At 44.9% G+C, this 19,577-nt stretch overlaps 2 protein-coding genes across 2 annotated transcripts in view; one reads left to right on the top strand and one right to left on the bottom strand.

The window, feature by feature from the left end:
• Nucleotides 1-14,829, bottom strand: part of ZFHX4 (zinc finger homeobox 4) — a 174,011-nt gene extending 159,182 nt beyond the window's left edge. The window contains 1 exon segment of the mRNA XM_039841908.1: nucleotides 14,378-14,829. The gene's annotated coding sequence lies outside the window, so the exon portion shown is untranslated.
• The window catches only part of LOC120585441 (basic salivary proline-rich protein 1-like), a 14,220-nt gene continuing 7,165 nt past the window's right edge, over nucleotides 12,523-19,577 (top strand). The window contains exons 1-2 of the mRNA XM_039841745.1: nucleotides 12,523-12,597; nucleotides 12,899-13,019. Coding sequence (XP_039697679.1) covers nucleotides 12,523-12,597; nucleotides 12,899-13,019 — 196 coding nt within the window. The remainder of the gene's footprint in view (nucleotides 12,598-12,898; nucleotides 13,020-19,577) is intronic.

The following is a 19,577-nucleotide window of genomic DNA, read 5'->3' as shown; positions in this document are numbered from 1 at the left end:
AGGAATAATGTTATCTCAAATCTACGGTTTCTATTAAAATAAAATTGTCCGGCATGAGAGAGGCAATTAAGATTAGTGTCTGCAGAACTAGAGATACTAAACTAACTAAATAATTATCTGGGCCCAATTACCTTATACTTTAAGTAGCCAAGTAGCCGCGTGGAGCGACCACCAGGCATAAGGTTTGTAGGTTTATTTACTGACTGGTGTATCTATTAGGATCGAGAACAAGTGAAGCTGTCAGGACATAATGAAGGTAAATGATTAGTTAGCAGCAAGCCTGAACTCTTCTTCAATGCAATAAGAGTTAATTAAAGTTTACCACCAAACATCAACCAAAGCAGGATGTTGATCAGGTTTCAGCATTAAGTGCAAACAGACAATAGTTGCCAGCAATTAGTACAGCTATCAAATGACATGCAATGATAATTATACATTTAAAACAGCTAAAGACCCTGGGGTGGGGTGGGGGGGTGCTAATCAGCCTCTTTGACGAGAAATACTCAAAGGGCAGGAAACAGGTATCAGATTATTCCACGTTAACACTGTAAATCAATAGAATTAAACAAGAAAAGGTTGTGTGGGCACATTATCTGAGCAAGAACAATTCACTGGTCCGAAATGAAATAAATCTGCTCGTACTGGTCTATCCGAGATAAGGACTTTGGTAGCTGAAGAAAATAAGTTAATTTTCAATTAAAGTTTCAGAATGAAGTCTGTGTAAAGAAAGTTTAGCTTCTTGGTTCTGTGCAAGTTCAAAAATGCAACAAGGATTTCACCGTAATGATTGTTATTTAAATTAAGTATTAACTTTCGCTCTAAGATACTCTCAAAAGTACTCTATGCCTGAATGTTATCTTTGTGTTCTCAAATACTACCTCCCGGAAAAGTTTCTAGATCTTGAGATCAAAATTCTCTCCATGCAGCTAAATTTAAAACAAAAGCCACGTGCACAAATTTAGGTCTTCCCTTGAAGCCATGCGAACCTGTGACTTCAAGCTTGCTGACATCAATGGACCGGCATGCGACACATCCCTTAAAATAATTTTTAGCAAATCACCTCGTTTCTTTTTTCCCATAGTCTCTGGCCTGCAGCCTAGAGCGGGTCTCCAGAAACACACCCATCCTCACGACCCCCACCTCTCCATTGTCCCAACTAATTCTGTTATGCTGAGGATCTGTAAGCAGCCAGCGTTGGCCCATCCCAGTATGTCCCTGGAGCTAACTCTAAGCCAAGGCCACCTCCCAGCACAAAAATGTCCCTCTCCGAAAGCCCTTTCGCCCCCTTCAGAGCTCATACACTCATTGGCCCTGACGTTTTCACTTCAGCCATGACAAATGAGCTGATGACTCTGGTGTGATTGCACTGGGGGAATGGCTTTATCTAAAGACATATCATTAACTCTCATCACCATCTCCTAATATGGCTCTTCTGGGTTAATGTGTTGTGAAAATTTGAGGAAATTTCTGTGTCAATATATGCACGTTAAGTAGTAAGAGACCAACTTCATCAAAAGGAGAAGAGGGAAGCCGGGCTGGACAGGATCAGGGAGAAAACAAAAGAGACTAGCATTAACTAAATGTTGCTCTGGGGATTTAAGTAACTCTAGCCAACCTCTGCTCCAGTGCAAACCGGCCAGCTGACTGTCTCTTAAAGGTCCCTGTCCCTTAACGTAAGCAGAATTTGTGAAGTGGCACAGACAGCCACTCAGATAAACACAGCTGTTCCATCGGCAAGCCCATTTCTTTGTTTCTACTTGTGTTGTACATATTTTATTCTCGAACCTTAATTTCCTATGTTATTAAATCTCTCTCAATTCATTTTTTGTTGGGAGAGAGATTGTCCAAACCCATTTTACTCCGAGATCGCTGCATCTTTCAATTAGAAAGAAGCAACGATTTTCCAACTGTTTTTAAATGTGAAACTCTTCAAACTTTAAAGACAAGGGAGAGGGGAGCCTTTCCATTTAGCCCAAATGCCACCACCTTCAGGTTAGGTTAGAACCCAAGCTCCAGTCCTGTAGATTTCGTCATGTACACTGTGGAAACGACAGAGGGGGTACTTGTTATAACCTCTCCTCTCAATTCATCTGTGGACACACAGCCGATCGGTCAATGCAGTCCAACAGACCTCGGGAAGCAGGTGAGGCTGCAGGTAAAGTGCCATTCACTCCTGGACCACGAGAGGAGCTCTTTATTCCTGTTCTTACTGGCGCCAGTCCCCCTTCCCAGAGCGAGGACAAAGCCAAGTGCTCTGTGAGGTTCATGAATAAATCAGAGGTGAACCACTTTAAGCTCCGCCCATGATGATTTCCTGGTGAATGTGAGCACTTAAACAGGCTTCCGTGAGCAGCCACTTCTGGCAGACCCGAATGACTCCTAATGTGCCCCCTGCTTCATTTCGAGAACTAAAGGACCCGCCCCTTTGTTTCCTGCAAGTTTTCACCTTTCAGGCCATTCTCGTCCTATCTCTAGCCACTCAGCTCTAGGATCCCAGAGCAGCCAGCCTGTCTGTCTAGGGTCATCACAGAAAAGGTACCACCTGAAAATCTGCCTTTGCTGGGGAAAATTCCGCAAATAAAAAATCTCCAGTGTAACAGAAATGATTCTCATGTTAATATTACAGAATCTTTGGATATGGGAGGAGCGAAGCCGACTAAAGTGAAAAAAAGAAAAAAAACATTAAATGATTTGCAGAAGGGGACACATACATATGCATTAGATCTCATCAGCTGCGCTGTGTAGTTATGTGATATTTTTCAGGAATTTCTCTGAGCTTCGGTTTCCTTGTGGGTCAAACGAGGGAACTGTTCTGTATCCCTTCCGACTGCAACAATCTACGGTTCTAATATAAAAACCCAGTTAGAGTGTGCTGGAGAATATTTTTCCCTGTAGGATTCTCCAAGACAGACCCAGATGTTTTTAAGGTTGTATATTTCTAATCAGTTCCTAGATTTCAAGAGGAGAGACAGATTCCAAGAGTAAAGTTATTTTCAGTTATAGTATATTTTTAATTGACACTCATTCATTTTTTTTTCATTTATTCCATAGATATTTATTGAAGATATTAATTAAGAATATTTCCCAAGGATTTGGCAATGTCTGTCACTGTGAATACAGTGCTTAAACAGACATGAGTGCTGCCTTCATGGAGGCTGACATTTTTCAGGAACCACTTCGACAAGCATCACGAAAAATGCTAAGATGCTAACTGTTTTCTTTCAATGAAATATATCCTCACTTTACTAGTATTCGATAAATGCTTAGCCTTAAATAAATGTCCTTCAAATGAATTGTCAAGTCCAAGGCCACTTATAAATGACTAAAACATAGGCAAGTCACACACTTTCGTTTTTAAGGAAAACTTTAACAAAAAGTGTGAACCAAACATATAGAAATATGAAGAAAAAATTCAAACTCACAGTTAGGAAATTATAATCCAAATACACTTATATTTCCCATAAAAATATACACAATATTTTAATGTGTATCTTTCATGTCTCACATTGGGAAAAACCATAATTGAAGTCCATTTTAATTTAGATAGTCCAAAAAATTTTATTTATAAATTTATTAGCCCTTAAAATGATTCATCATCTTTGAACCTGGGTAGTCTTCCATTGAATAATGCATTACTGTAGAAAGATAAAGGACGACAATCTCTTCCAAGTGGTAAGCCAGGAAGAGACTCATAACTTGGCTATAAAATCCCCCAAGAAAAGGGTTTTACAATATTGCTGAAGTATTAATAACTGGATCTCTTCTCTAAGTTGGTATAAATTTTGATGTACAGGGCACCACGTAGCAGTATCTACATCCACGTCATGACATGCCAAAACACCATAATGCCCAGTACATAGAAAGGTATTTCTAAAGCATCCTCTAGTCCAAAGGCCTTCAAGCAATCTGAGTCAACTTCAAGATTGAAATAAGCATTGTGGTCTCTTCTATTATTGTATGTAGTGGACAGCCTGGAATCTTGAATTCATGGATAGACTGAGGTCTGAATTATTTAAAAACTGTTTCAGTTCCAATTTGCTTCTTAGAAAAAGATTCAGAAATGCAAGCAACATCTAGAAACAACTCAGAACCAGAGCAACATGTGATGATGGAGTGAGTGGCAGATAGCGAGGTGAAGACTGTCCACCTACATACCACCTAGGTGACAGCCTAGGTGAGAAAATATGGGGAGAAGGACACCTCCTTCCACATACCCATTGCCTAACTCCTAGCTCCCTCCCTTGTGGGAAAGAGGCATCTCTACTCAAAAATTTCCTGAAGCTCTGCTTTACCAAATGCCCCGTAGTTGAGTACTACATTAAAACCAGCTATTGAAAACAAAGAAGATGAACATAGGGCCTCAGGCTCCGTCGCATTCACTTATTTTAATGTTCACAACACTTGAGTCTTATGTAATCTCGACAACAACTCGGAGGAAAAGTTGAGGACGTTAGGAAACTGGGGCTCAGGAAGGTTAAATCGTGTGGATAAGGTCATCCATAACAAGAAGCTAACCCAGGTGTCTATTTGATCTAACGTAATTTCTACTGGTCATTGAGTTGTCAAAGAATGGAGTAGATTTTCAAATGTCTAAAACTTAAGTTAAAACAAACTGAGCTAAACAGAATCAAAAGAATGTCTGGTTTTAACTAAGTGTCACTTTTTCTATATACTATGCTGCCTCTGAAACATCACAGCATTGTCTTGGTTTACTTTCCTCATGCAGAATAGAAACTTGTTCTTAACACTGTGTTCACTATTAAGAATACGTTTAAGTCACTGAGATCATCGGTATGTTTAAGAACCATACACTCTTCTTGACCATTCAAAGCACCCAGTCTAACCTCCTACTTAGGCGAAAATACGTTTACAGTCACACAGTGATAAGTGGCCATCTAGATTCTGTGTGTCTCCTTTTATTAACAGAGAACCCACCCCCTCAGAGGAGACAGTATCGCTGCGGGGTCACCATTATACATCTTCCTCTTCCCCTCGTCACTATTCAGTCATGTAACAAACCCCTTTCCAAGCAGCCATAATAGTTGTATGACCATGGGTCCTCCAGTTGGGATTTCTGAGTTCCTGGCCTGACATTTTCCTACCTTGCTGAGTGACTCAGCAATTGCATCTGAATCCAATAGCCCATATTTTAACATGGACTGGATGAACTGAATAACTCCAAGGCAGTTCCCAGCTTCAGTATTTTGCGAGTTTCCAGTTGCTTTACCATCCAACCTGTTCTTCTCCTGTGGCCATATAGGCCAGTCCTTAGAAAAGGAAAGATCCTTAGTCTGCAAGGGGAAGATTTCACAGGCTCCCCCCATGAATACATCTAAAGAGGAAAGAGAGAGACTAACATGGACAGAGGGTAGAAGTGTGAGTGTGTGTGTGTGCACACTCCTGGTGTGTGTCTACTAAACCAAAAGAGATGGCTCGTTCTCAATTAATTAGTGGCTCAGAAAAATTTTAAGTATTAACTTCATTATTCCCAAATATATGAGAAAAAACGACTAAGAACTGTATTTTAGAGAATCCACGTGAACTGCCTTCAGGTTTAGTGAAGACACTTTGGGAAATGGATGGGCTTCTTCCATTTACTCTTCCAAGCAGGCAAAATTTAAGATTCTCCATAAATTTCTCTCTTACGAAGTTTTGTTTTGTTTTGTTTTGTTGTTAGCCATATAACCAGGTGGCATACACCAGCTCATATGTTTTTGTATTTTACCGTTTTTAAAGCTATAGATTTCCTTTCTTCTTTACAGTGAAGGAAAAAAAAATTTTATGGACAGTTATAAAATGCATATTTTAACCCAAAAGTCAATTTTCCCTGGTTAAAATGATTTAGATCTGAGTAAATACTTGCAGAACACTTTCTGTTTTTACAGCTAGAACACAATGGAACCCGTAAATTTTAGAGGCGCTAGAATGGGTACCATTCAGAAGTGATCAACTGCCACTGTCCTACCCCCAGGACAAGCCAACATTAGAAATGATCGATCATCTAAATACACATGTGATGCTAGTGTGCGAACACCTGACCTGTCTGGCGAAAACACCTATTCAGAACTTCTCTTAGACCACCACGGCGTCGTGACGCGTTAACCGAGTCAAGCTGCTCAAATTCTTAAATTTTAGTTGTTTTTTTTTTTTGATCTCCAGAACGTTAAGTGGCTAATCATATCAGAGATGAGCTGCTTGCCAAATAGGACTTGAGTGCCAACGCCATTCCGAAGCTGTGTGCATCCTTTCAAAAGTGCCTCAAAATGGCTAAATTTTACTTCACTCGCAGACCTTTGAAAGGCAAGGAGAGTGGCGAGCAGCCATTCTCCGACAGAGGCTTGTACGGCAAACGTGAAACCATATCAAACTTTCGAGGCGACTTGTGGACCTCTGACACTGGGGGATTAACAGAACATCAAATCCAGCAAGATCGCACGGGGTACAATCCTCATGCAAGAAAATCATGCCATCGAGCCCTCATTAAAAGACCATTTTGTCCTCAGCCATCAAAGGCTCTGAGCGCACTAAGACCCCGGTTACAACATCGGGGATAACCAAAACAAGTGCCAAGAGAAACTGTGCACTTAGTTCTCACATGCGTCCATCTGTTCACATATAAACATGTATTCTGCTTTCTGTCCGATTCCTGAAATCTTGATATTGGAATACCCTGGGCTTTTGCCCATTTCCTAAGAATGCAGACATCACATAAGCTACTATTAACCCATGTGTGATCCACTCCCATGGTGGCTGGAAAGCTGCCAGGTACAACACATGGTGGTGCTTGGTTAACAATGTCTTAAAATATAAATGAATTTATTTTTTAAATTAACACATTTTTCTTATGGAAATACCTTAATAAGCCCTTCTGCATGTAAAAAAAAAAATAGCCTCCATGTGGATTATTTTTTTGTTCTTTTAAGACTTTTTGCAAGCATATCATAAAGTTAGCCATAAAAGTTTCTGAAACAATCCAGAATTTCTTGACAAATTTTTAAAAGGACTCTAGTAAAGAATTTCGGTGACTTTATATAACAAAGATCAAACACTTTCCCTTTACAATATTCTGTACTCAAGAGGCAACCCTTATACTTTAATTTACGTGAAAACACTTCTGATTTCCCAAGTTTCCACGTAAGCATGTTAATAGCACCGCAGCCGCCGAATCGCTGAAGTGATTAGGCAAAGGGAAGTTCTACACCCCAGCAACGAAACAAGTCAGATTCATATCTGGCGGAATCTTTCAACCCAGCTCCGGGGCGGTCTTCAGTGGCTCCCTTGGGGTGACCCCCCAAACGGGAAAGGGCTTGTTTAAAATGGACACACGGAAGGAATCACCCACACTGCATTTGACTTCTTACAGACAGAAGAACCGATTCCCACCTTCAAAGGTGTCTTAACAGTCATGATGTTTTAACTACCCTAATTCTGGCTGAAGAAACATCCTTTAGAGCCCTGATCATGTTGTCAACTGATACCCAGTTACACCCCGCACCGGTGACGAGAGAAAGCTGGCTGCGAATGTTTCCTAGAGTGAACGTAAGGTACCCGGCCACCTTTTCAAAGACTTATCTCTAAGTGAAAAATACGCGACACACCTACGAGGCAACATGAGATGAGTGAAATCCTAAGAAAATAACTCTGTATCCGCTTCTGCCATCCCCTCCCATCCACGAAAACTGATAGATAGGCCGCTTACAACATTTATGTCCCAAAGTCACACAACTCTTTCCCCAGCCAAGCGTTCCACCGGCTGAGACAGCTGTTGATAGCCAACGGAGGGGAAAACCCCCCACCACGTACTCTGTCAGTAACTCGATTAAATACCCACACCACGCGCCATTGGCCTTTTCCGAAACGACTGTTTTTGCCAGCAAGGTGCTGGGACTTGTTGACGCCCAATAGCCAATATCTGGTCAGCCCAGCATGTTTCTGAAAACCCTCCAAGGTACAAACCTCTGTGCGACGCCCTCTAGCTGCACGGCTGTCTTACGCGTTACTTCCCAGGGATGCTGGAAACTCGGGGCATCTCATCAAGTGGCTGAAACCTGAGCCCCTGCTTGTTTCTTCAAGTCTTGGACAAACATAACTTTAGAGACAGCGGAGCACAGGCCTAAAGAGAGGAGCCTGCGTTTCCATTTTCCTTTCATCTTAGTCATCCAGTCAGCCATTCAGGACGCTATTCAACAGAGCTTTTCATTATGCAAAAAAATGCTAATCCTTTTCCGATGCTTTCACACTTGTATAAACCCCCATTCCTTCAACTGAAAAGCAATTATATCAGTTTACCTTTCTGTCAAAAACAGGATTAATATTCCAATGACAGAATCTCTTTTCTTTTCCTATCTTTTTTTTTTTTTTTTTTTTTTTTTTTTGCTTTAGGAAACTAGAGATTATTAGCAGAGGCATGCTTAGGAAAGAATACATTATTTTAAATATGATTATGTTAACCAATGAGTGGAAAAAGGGGAAGGCTCATCAGAAGAGAAAGTCCTTCAGTCACTGCAGAAAGGACTGACCTTCCTTTCGCAGATGCCCAAAGAGAGTGACACTCACTCTGGTCTATTAATCAGAAACAAATTATGAAAGAATGTCGCTGGACTGGTTGACACTATCCCGCCTTGGGAGAGTCAGGGACGGCCTGGTAACAATGTCCTCTTCATGGGTAATGAACAGCCATGACAAACGGGGGCCGAGAAACTATTTATTTGCATATGCAAATTCTCACACAAGGGAAACATGTACAAACAAGTGTCATTGTAAGGTGGATTAGGCAAACAACGCTTTCTTTTTAGGACATTCTGCAGCCCAGAACATTAGTCAGCACAATTAAACCAGTCTCCATGGAGACTAATGAAATTTCACCATGGTATGAGTTAAATTAGATAGCTAGTTATGTGTTTCCACAATCCAACTTGAAATCCATTATTGTTTCTGAACAATACAGCAATTGTGCCTAGCTGATCTTTGCCAGCTCAACAAGCTCCTAAGTTGACAATTTGCATATGTTAATATAATTAAGCGCTAATTACATGAAACTTGTACATATTCACAGGCACTTTCCCTGGGCGCTTTTCAGTTTGAACCTTGGCCAAGTCTTTAACCCTTAGAATGGTCTTGGAGGAAAATAAGTCTGCCTGTGGGTACATCCCTTAGGCAGACCCGGAAAGCCTCCTCATTTATAAGCACAAAGCTTAACCTGGCTTCTCATATTTCCAGCAACAATGACAGAAAATATTTGGTGAGTGTGCTGGGGACCAGGGCTGAGGGAAGAGGAGTGGGGGGTGGGGTGGGGGGCACGGATTCGCCTTTAAAGACTCAGAACGAGTATCTTCTCATAGGCAGGCAATGACACTCATTTCGAGAAAATGTTAAAGAATTTGCCCTCGCTGACACTGTCGAACCTTGGGAGATGAAAATGGTTTGACAACAGCAAAAATAGCAAGTAGAAAAGGAGAAAAGGAGCCAGCAGCACCTAATGAGCTTTACACAAATATATGCAGAGGCAATTAAGCAATGTTAATTACTATGACAGCAGTTAATTGAATATAATTAGATATTTTAAGCCACTGAATAAAGCATAGTTAAGATTAATTTTATTGAGATTAATTGTAAATAAGGATAGATTAACTCTGTGTTTTGACAGGCATAAAACGTAGTTCTGCAAATTAAGCAGGAGCATGGCCACCGGTCCAAAAATCATATATTATTTTAATGTCACACCTCAGAATCATCTCCTCGATAAACATGACTTTTCAAACCCAAACAGACAGGAATCTTGAAGAAAAACAAACAGCTTGCAGAGATTAAAGAGCCTTTTGTCCTTTTTCATGTGCATTTCTTTTAACAGACTAAATTAAGCGAGTCTGGTGTACGTTTTTTAGGAAGGAACATTTCACACTGAATGGAAAAAATGTTCTATCACATATGAAATTCGTGCAGCTGTGCGGAACTTGGTCCAGATGGTTTTAGACTATAAAACACCACCAAATGATAGACAGTAGGCCTTCCCAAGATTATGTGATAAAGTCCCAATCTCTTATTCTGACCTCCCAAATTTCTGCTTTGTATTATTTCCAACCAAATCGCATATTTTCTTTTGCAATTGTGTTTCTCCAAGAGACTTAAAAGAAACATTGTGCCTCCTGAGTGCTAGAAAGAAATGTGGAAGGAACTGAAGAAGGCCTCCCTTCACAGATATCAGCCAGATCATTCAGCCACAAAATGCAATGATAGCTATGACAACAACGTATGTAGATGACAACACTTGATTATGACTCTGACAAACAACGGTGTCCAGAAATATTCCTTAGGAAAATGCTGCTGGATGAAAATCCCTCCCAAATATTTTCACACCAAGCTAATCCATGCCCAGTCTTTAAGAAAATTAACACAGTCTTCAAGAATGCTGAACAAATCACTAATAAGAAAGGCACTTCCATCGATTTTGAAATAAATCAATAGGTGATTAACATAATATTTTTAAAGCAGCAGCATGCATACGTGTGTGTGTGTGTGTGTGTGTGTGTGTGCAGATAACAGAAACATATATATTACATTTCCAATAGCTCTTAGCTCTTAGTCGAACAAGGGCTTTATGCCACTGAACCTGGCCCTGGACTGCCTCACGACTGGTTTCGGATGCCCTTAGTCTTTATAACGAAAATCCTAAAATGGTCTGTGAAACAGGACTACGACAAGCCATTCTGCAGTGAAAGATTTTAAATCATCCAGCCTCTTCTAATAGACTTGAGACTTATTGAGGTAGAAACCATAAAAAATGAAGAAGGGAAATTTAATCCCTGAAATATTGATTTGCACATTAATATCATATAGGCAGAGGGCAATTTGGCTTCGTGGAAATGACACATCGTCGACCCTTGGTGAAGGCAGAGCCAATCTAACTGCTGAACATGTCTGAATCTCAAGAGTTATTAAGGGCCTCCCGTCTTGCCTTTATGACTTTTCTTCAGCCTACCAATGCGATCTTAAATGTATTATCTTTAAGAAATAATTGTAAAACCTCAGGGGTTTTCCAGTTAATGGAAGGGAGGCCAAACCACATCAGATTCTGAAATGCAACATTAAACCCTTGCAATCAACAAAACCACCTCAATTCTCATCCATCCAGTGCAGGATCTAATATTGTTATTAAAGATAATCAAATTTCATTGTGTAAATTTTAGGCTCATGGTCAGAATGGAAGCAGTAAATTCTGCAATATTAAACAGCGATTTTTCTCAGCCTCCTTTCTGTTTTCCTTGCTGGTGCAGCATCTTTTCAAATAATCCAACTAGCTCAAAATTAATGAACAGATAAGGGCTCATCTGCTAAAAACTGCAAAAGATGACAATGGAGCTGAACTTTAAGTGGCAACTTTCCCTTCGCAGACCCGGAGCCCACTCTCCCTGCCTAACCCCACAGCTGATGCTATGGCTTTGACTGACACAGCTGGTTTACCTGACCTTTCTTTGTTCCTTAGGTACATTTCACTTTTTAGATTTATGGTATTTCCCCCATATCTCATTGACTATATCTCCATTGCCATAAAAATGAAAACACTTCAATATTGGCTTACTTTTTTTAAATCCAAAAGCAACCAGTTATTGAGTAAATACACAGTGATGCTCTCTCCCTGCTTTATGCCATAAATATTAAAACCTTCTTTAAAAAAAAAATAACTGTATAAACCTTATGATCCCCACACTGAAGCCAGGTGCAAGAGGTTAAAACAGCTGGCTAGCCATCTTTTATTTTTGTGTGCCTTCTTGCTGATTGGAACCGCAAATGTTGAAAACTATCAAATATTCCCTTAAGGATTTTTTTTTTTTAAAGATAAAGAAGGAAAAAAGGAAAATCTTCATCTTCTTTAATATGCTCCTCTGTGGAGAAGAGAAACTCTAAAACACAATCAGCCACAGAGGGAGTGAAATAATCACGAATATCTCCTTTCTGTTGTATTTAAACCAGCATTTCCAACAACTTCTATGCCCCATTGTTTTTATTCTTCAGTTAGAAAAGAGAAGAGAGGGAAAAAAAAAGAAAGAAAGAAAGAAAGTCTGAGCTTGCTCTGTCAGTTCTGCCAGTAAATATAAAGTAAAGCGAGTGTCGATGGCACCGAGAGTGTTACATACCCGGGCTGTGTTTTTGCATTGCTCTCAATGGAAGCGATCGATGCCCGTGTCACTGTCGCGTCTCAATCGCAGCCAAGTCTCAGCCTTAATCTAAGCAACACCCGAAAAGGCAGCGGCAGCCGCAGCCTCTCCCTGACTCCGCCATCCATCCACCCAACTAAAAATATAATACTACATATGAGCTTTAAGCACTCCACGTTTATAGGGATCAAGCCACTGAAAATCCAGAACACAATAAAAAAAAAAACCTCCTCTGTCTCTTGTCTCTCTCTCCTCCTCTCTCTTCCTCTCTCCTCTCTCTCCTCTCTCTGTCTCTCCTCTCCTTTTGCCATCTACGTGATCCTTGATTAAACATGGAACAGAGTTAATAAAAAAAAAAAGGAGGGGAATGAGACTCAGGAGAAGGAAATGCAACTGTCGAAACCGGGACCGCCAGATTTCCAGCGAACCTGCCTCTGTGCAGGTCAGTGTCAACCCCACCATCTTCCGCCAGTGAACTTTGTCTTTGGGTTTTTGTTTGGTTTTGGGGGGGTTGTTGTTGTTATGTGTGTGCTTTTTTTTTTTTTTGAAGGGGGGGAGAGGAGAGGCAACAAGGTGGGGCTGGCGGTGGGGGAGTGCAGGGAGAATGTGTGTGTGAGTCTGTGAGTGTGTGTTGAGTGTGAGTGTGTATGTGTGTGTGTGCAGGGAGTCGGCGTGGCGGGGAAGTCCGCGTTTGCGATCTGAACCTTTGGTACCTACAAGGAGGGTGTCTCACCGAACGGTAGCTAAGACCTCACCAGAACCGCGCGGAAGTGAGCAGTGGCGGCCAAAGGCGCCCGCCGGAGCCTGGTCTCCCGGCCGGACCCCAGCCCGAGCGCCGACAGGAGCCCCCCGCCCGGATCGCAGGTAACAAAGAAATGCAAACCAGTGTGCACCGTCTTCTGGGGGAAGGGGAACAGGATGGGGAGCCCTCTGTAACTTGGACATCGGCGGAGAAACTTTATACCATCCATGAGAATTTTTATTATTATTTTTTTTGTCCGATAGAGAAGAGCAGAAAGAATGGGGGAGGGGAGTGAGGTGGAAGAGGCAGGAAGGCGAGACCCGACGCATTCCAGCCCCGCTGCCCGGAGCTGCTCGCGGCCGGAAGGCGCACTGATGCCGGAGAGGCGAAGGAGGTGAAGTTCGCTCGTAGACCTGGAACCCCTTTGGGGGGGGGCAGTCGGGGAATAAATCAGTTCTCACAGCCAGCCACGGCCTCCCCCCCATACACACACACGCGCGCACACACACACACACACGCACGCACACACCCCTTGCTCTCTGCCAAAAAGAAAGGAAAAGATTCTGGACCCCGAGCCTCGGGCATCTGTGCTCTGGTCCAACGCGCACCGGCAGCCAGGGCGCCCGAGAACCGCCTCGCGGCGGGCGCCGGGTCCCGAGGCCCGGCGATCCCGCCTCCTAACGGACCTGCCTTCCGTGCGCCGCCCGCCCGCCGGGAGCAGCCCCGGCCACGCCGCCGCCGCCGCTCCGCGCGCGCTGCCGCCTGCAGCCCGCGCCCGGCCCGCGCCCCCGCCCGAGGGCGCAGACCCCAGGCCTCCGCCGCGCCGGCACCCTCCGGGGGCACTCGGGGAGAGGAAGGGGGGAAATCCAGACCGAATCGGGGGTTGGGGGGGTGATAAAGCAGGGATGGGGTCGCCGAGCCCCACCGACCAACGTCCAAACTTTCGGAGGACGGGTGCGCAGGAAGGGTCACCCCGATCGCGGCGCCGGGCGAGCGGGGTCCCCGGCAGCGCCCGTGCCGCCGCGATCTGACAGCCTCCGCGGGCCACCGCGAAGCCCGGGCTCGCGGTGCAGACAGAACCCGAAAAGCCAGGGAACCGGAGAGCACAACGCTCGGCCAAACGTGGGCGATCCGCCGCTTAATCCAAAAGTTAAATCCCGAAAAACGCAGTCCCCCAAAGGCAGTGGGAGATCAGGCCCCTCCGTGCGCCCCCCTCCCTCCGCGGAGCGAATCCTCGAGCCAAAGAAAAAGGGGGAAAGAGATAGAAAAGGGGGGCAGAGCGGAAGAGATGGTCGGGATGAGGGGCCGTGAGCGAGAGCGAGCGGGAGCGAGCGAGCCGGGGGCAGAGAGCGAGAGAGGCGGAGAGGCAGAGAGAGGGAGCGAAATATCAAAGATTGTGCAAGATCAGGCTGGAAAGATAATCGATACTCGACCTAAATTTAACACAAACTACTCAATAAAAGTTAAAGAAAAAACTTACTTTCCATTTCCCCTGCAGTTCCTACTCGATCTTCGCCTCTTTTTTTTGTTTGTTTGTTTTGCTTTTATTTTACTTACAGCTGATCACATCCAAGTAAAACGAGAGGGTTCATTTAAAAAAAAAATTTAAAAAAATAAAAAAATAATCCTCCAACTTTATTGGGTGAAAATAAAAACGCTGGAGCAGAAAGTGGGGGACATGGAGCGGTCCTCGGGGGTCCGGGACGAGTTAAAGCATGTGCCGACCGCGGTCTCGCTGTTTGGTTGTGAAGGGGTTGGGAAAAGGAGGAAAGGAAATGAAAATCCGATATGTCTTTATTCTGCTAATTATTATCGTTTTAGCCCTGTTTAAAAAAATGGCTGATTAAGTTGAGTGCGCATGTCTTTGTGTGTCTATTCCCGATATGCACTCTGGGAATGAGAGAGGAGAGCGAGGGAGAGGGAGAGGGAGAGGGGGGAGAGAGAGGTGTAATTAGTGAGGTGATCAACATTCCCCAGACTGCAAATGACGCGCAGCCCGGACTCTCAGCGGCCCGGAGCCTGGCGGCTTCCAGGGCTCGGAGCGCTGCAGCGGGAGCCTGGGACGCGGCGACCCCGGACAGGGCAGCGATGGGGACCTCGGGGCTTGCACCCCACGCGCCCCCGCGAGCGCGACTCCCAAACTTCGTGAGCACACACACACACACACACACACACGCACACACACACGCTCAGCGAAGAGGGGGGGGTCCAAGCAAAACCATGTAGAATGCCCTTTAACTACTCGATTTTTTTTTTTTATTTGAATGAGGCAAAGTCATTATTATCGGACCAGAGATTTGTTTACTAGGGAGCTCGAAGTAGAGATGTGAGTGAGGGCAATGGAGACGCGGGCTCTGCCTAGCGGATCCCGCTACAGACAGGGACGCGCTTTAATGGCGAAATGCGGGGGCCTGAGCAGATATGCAGATGTATGTAAATAGAGGGTGCCTGGCTGTGTGCAGAGACCGCTCTGGCCGGCCTGTTCCGCAGGAGGAATTGCACTCTGCATCCGCAGGCGCTCGATTAAAACAAGTATCTTTTTTCGCTTGCACTGGCAGGAGAGAAAAACCAGGGCAGGGAAGATGGAAGCGGATAGTTTAGTCAAAGTAAACTTTCTAATGAGAAGAAGTGATGGGCGCAAGGGTGGCAGTAGGGGTACAGTTCTAGACTTTACGTAATATTTTTGAATATTTTATCAGAATTGCATAAGTCCAATGTAATAGCTTTAAGAAGACTTAGGGGGAAAAAAAATCTTTCATCTTGCGAGTCTGTTGAATTATCTTTCTTGAAGCACATTATGATGAATTTTAAAACCCCACTACAGATCTCATTAGAATGAAATATACTTGGTATTTTCTGGTGCAAAATTTAAGGTGGCTGATTCTCATTTGAAAATCTAATTATCTCTTTCCAATATTACAGATGTGAATATGAGTGACACTTTCATTAAAAGATAATTAACTAAAACTAGGAATAGACACACTTTTAAATACCCCCTACTGAATATGGAATATATATATATATATACACACACACATATATATATATATATCCATATATATCCATTGATATTCAGAAAGCATTTGATACACTGCTACACCACAGGTCACAAAGAGACACCATGTATGCAATATTTCAAAAATAAGAATTCTACAGAGAAGACGAGAGTAACAAATTAAACAAACCGAAAACAGGAAATACTTGCAATGTCCAGCTTCCTGGACAGGTGAAGTGTCAGCTGCTTTTGAGTTGACAGGCCTTTGAAGTTCTACTTTGTGGAGATCTGCCTCGAAACCTTGTCTTGGGCCTTAAGCACCAAATCTACCAAATACCACCAGTAAGGTTTACGGCACAAGCAGTAGGAACCACAGAGGCCGCAAACGTGCATCTCGCTGGCCTGAAACCTTGCGTTATCAGGGAACACTTGGAAAATCCTAGGTCTGCTGCAAATGAGATTTAAAAAACCCAACAAACACCTGGGAAGATAAAAAGCAGAATTCTGGGAAGAGCAGTCCCAGGCCCAGCTCAGGAAACCGGTTGCCCACATACAGCGCCTGGCTAAGCTTCCAGTGCAAGTGCAGAGGCTTGGAGTGGAGACTAAAACCTAGATATGGTCTTTATTAAGAGAAAGAAAGCAGATCAGCACCTTAGGATATGGAGTCAGCGCATGTACTAGTGCATTAGAAACCAGGGCTACTAAACCTTAGCAGAAAGGAAATTATCGACTTCTCTAAAGACTTCATTCCGTTTCAAACTTGCTTCGGAAGAAATCTGCTCAAACTGGACAGCTTTCTAAGATTTTAAAGTTACTTTGTTTACGGCCCTACTTTTACAAGGCCACTGTATCACCCTTGGTTGCGGTGTCTGATTGCATCTCAGTGGGCTTTATCCCTGTGCCTTCAGAAACATACATGCCCAGGAGGGTCAAATTTAAATTCTCTGTAACTTGCAAGTGAAGAAGGTGTTTATGTAGCGTTACTGTTTACCGAAAAACACCCTAGAGAGCAAAAATTCTGGCTTTAGAAAACTATCTGAGGTGTGTGCATGGGGAAGGGGGTGGGGGCTTTTGAAGAGACGGAGGGGAAATGAAGGCAAGGAAACTTTCACGTTCGAATCAGAAAAGATCAAGCCCTTTGCGGGAGAGGGCTCCACGTACAAGCTCACTGATGGGAAAACCATTTCCTGCGATTTCAGACGGGGAAATGCGCGTGATGAAGGAAACACCTGAGAACAATAAGTCTGTTTCAGGCTCAGGTGAAGAAAGGGGTCTATTTCTGGCAGAGAAGAAGAGGGAAACGATGATCATTTCGTTTTCAAGTTCTCCTTTATTTCTTTTGCCTTGTTTCCCTGAAACCTCATCAATAACATTAATGTCAAAACACCAAACGTCAAATCAGGAAAACCATTTAAAAATTTGGTGGCTATTTCTCCTTACGCCCCCACCCCTCTCTTTTCTTGGAAAATGCATGCGTGCGTGTGTGTGTGTGTGTGTGTGTGTGCGTGTGTGTGTGTGTGTGTGTGGTGGGGCAGCGGTTATTGAATTCTAAGTAAGAAAACAAAAGGAACGGGAGGATTTGTAAGAGGGGAGCCCACTTTCGCACTCCCTTCTGCCGGCGAGCACTGCCCTCCTAGCGCGCGTGTGTTTTCTTTTGAAATCATCTCTTTCTCGTCCTCTTTCACCTCTTTCCTGAGAAGAGAAGCTGGGGTGAGGGTCGGGGGTTAATGGGCTGAGCGGAAGGGGCAGAGAGGGACCAGCCCCGAGTCAAGAGTTTCCTGCAGGGCTGGGCCCCGGACGCGCCCGCGCTGGGCGAGGAGCGGGGCCGCCGGGCCGGGCCGGGAGGCGCGGAGCGCGGCGCCGCGGGCAGGGGCGCGGCGAGGCGGGCGAGCTCGAGCCAGGCCCGCGGGCTGCTCCGGGGCACCGGGCGCGATCCGCCCGGCTCGACCCGCCTGCGCCGCGGCCCCTCGCTCCGGGAAACCCAGCTGCTCCCCTCGGATCCCTGTGGACCCCTTGTCGTCAACCTTTGACCTTGTCCCCCCTCCCCGTTCCGCTGTCCCTAAACTCTGCGCGAACCCGCCGCCGCCCCTCCCAGAACATTGAGGGCTGGGGGGGGGGTACTTTTTATTTGCAAGCGAGAAGAGCGTAGGCTTCTCCGCAGCACCGAGAACTTTCCCCAGACCCTGCTCAGCACTTTCCAGGGCTGCCCCAGCCGAGCCGAGCCCACGCCGGGGCCGACACCCTGCTCCGGGCGCCGAGTTAGGCGAGAACCCAGAAGGGATCCCAGGTGTTGAGTGTTGGAAGCAAGGAGTAATTAACATTGAGACAAAAGGCCATTTCCACTTCCAGACTTTTCTAACGCGCGTTTCATTCGCCAAATCTACGCCGCGGACACCCCGGGCTTTACCAGCGGTTTGATGAGACTTCAGCCGTCTGTCCCCCTGTCCCCGCCCTCCCCTCCCCAATTCTGGGTAGATGCCTCAGCCCCCTCTCCGCCACGTCCCTTCCCCCAAGGCCAAGCCCAGCCCAAGGGGACAAGGTTCCCAGGCTTTTGACCGCGCTTCCGGGGGCTACACAGGAGCTCAGTTTGAAACAAGGTATTACAAGATTTCGGCGTTAGGGACCCTTTACATCACCGCAGACACTCTCAGATCCTCAGCCCCCTCCTCCTCCTCCTCTCTTTTTGTTGGGTCTTCTCCACCCGGGGGCTATTTAACAAAGGCAGTCTGTTAACTAATATTTTTGTTTAAGCCAGCAACTCTTTCTGTTCCAAAACACACTCGATCCGGATGCCAGTGTCTGTCATTTTGTGTGAGTGGGGAGGTTGAAGCGGTGGGGGTTGCATGTGTGTGAGGGGAAGACGTGAAGTCGACAGTCAGTCGGGAAGTGCGGGGCTGATTCGGGAAGGTGGCACAAACACACTGTGTTTACAATGAAATAGTTGAAAAAAAAAGAAAAAAACAGTGTGGAAGAGTGCCAGATCTCATTCCTGTGAAAAGGGGTGTATTTTCCTAGGAACTCAGAGAAGGGGAGATTTAAAATGTGACCTCACATCCAGAATGGACCCTCTCTTTGATGGCGAGAGTGAACTAGAGGAAATGCAAAAAGGAGAGAAATTTTTGAGTGTGTATAGTTGCGCGTAGTATTTGTGGGTAGTCAAACCGCTGTCAGCTGACTCTCTCCCCTCCCCCAACCTGGCTCTTATCCCCTTTGTGAGCTTTTTTATCTTAAAAGTGACCCCTCCGGCTCCCGGGTCTCTATCTCTGTACTTCCACAGCCCTGTATATTTCTCTCTTCCTGAAGTCCATTTGTTTGCTTTACCTTTAGAGTAAATCTGTTTTACCTCCCCCTACCCCCGCCCCCCAAGTTTGACCTGTGCGCGTGTGTTGTGGCGGGAATCATTATGTAAAGGTAGGCACAGGTAAGGTAAGGAATGGCGAGGGGGAGGAGTTCTAGCGGGTCTGAGGAAGAAGAATTAAGGGAGGGGAGAAGGGGGAGGGAGAGAGGGACAGAGAAGTCAGACGCCTCTGGCCTTTCAGAGGTCACGGCTCAGACGGCGCTGTGACCTCCTTTCCCTGTAGGCAGCCAGCCCAGTGTTTATAAACAAAGTCAGGCAGGACTCTCCCCAAACAATAGTACATCACTAACTTCACTGGCACCTCCACAGCTATCATGCAAATTAATG

The sequence above is a fragment of the Pteropus medius genome, unplaced genomic scaffold, assembly GCF_902729225.1.
Source record: "Pteropus medius unplaced genomic scaffold, Ma_sr-lr_union100, whole genome shotgun sequence".
NCBI lineage: Eukaryota > Metazoa > Chordata > Mammalia > Chiroptera > Pteropodidae > Pteropus > Pteropus medius.
Note: the sequence above shows the minus strand (reverse complement) of the source record. Positions and strands in the feature narration are given on the sequence as shown.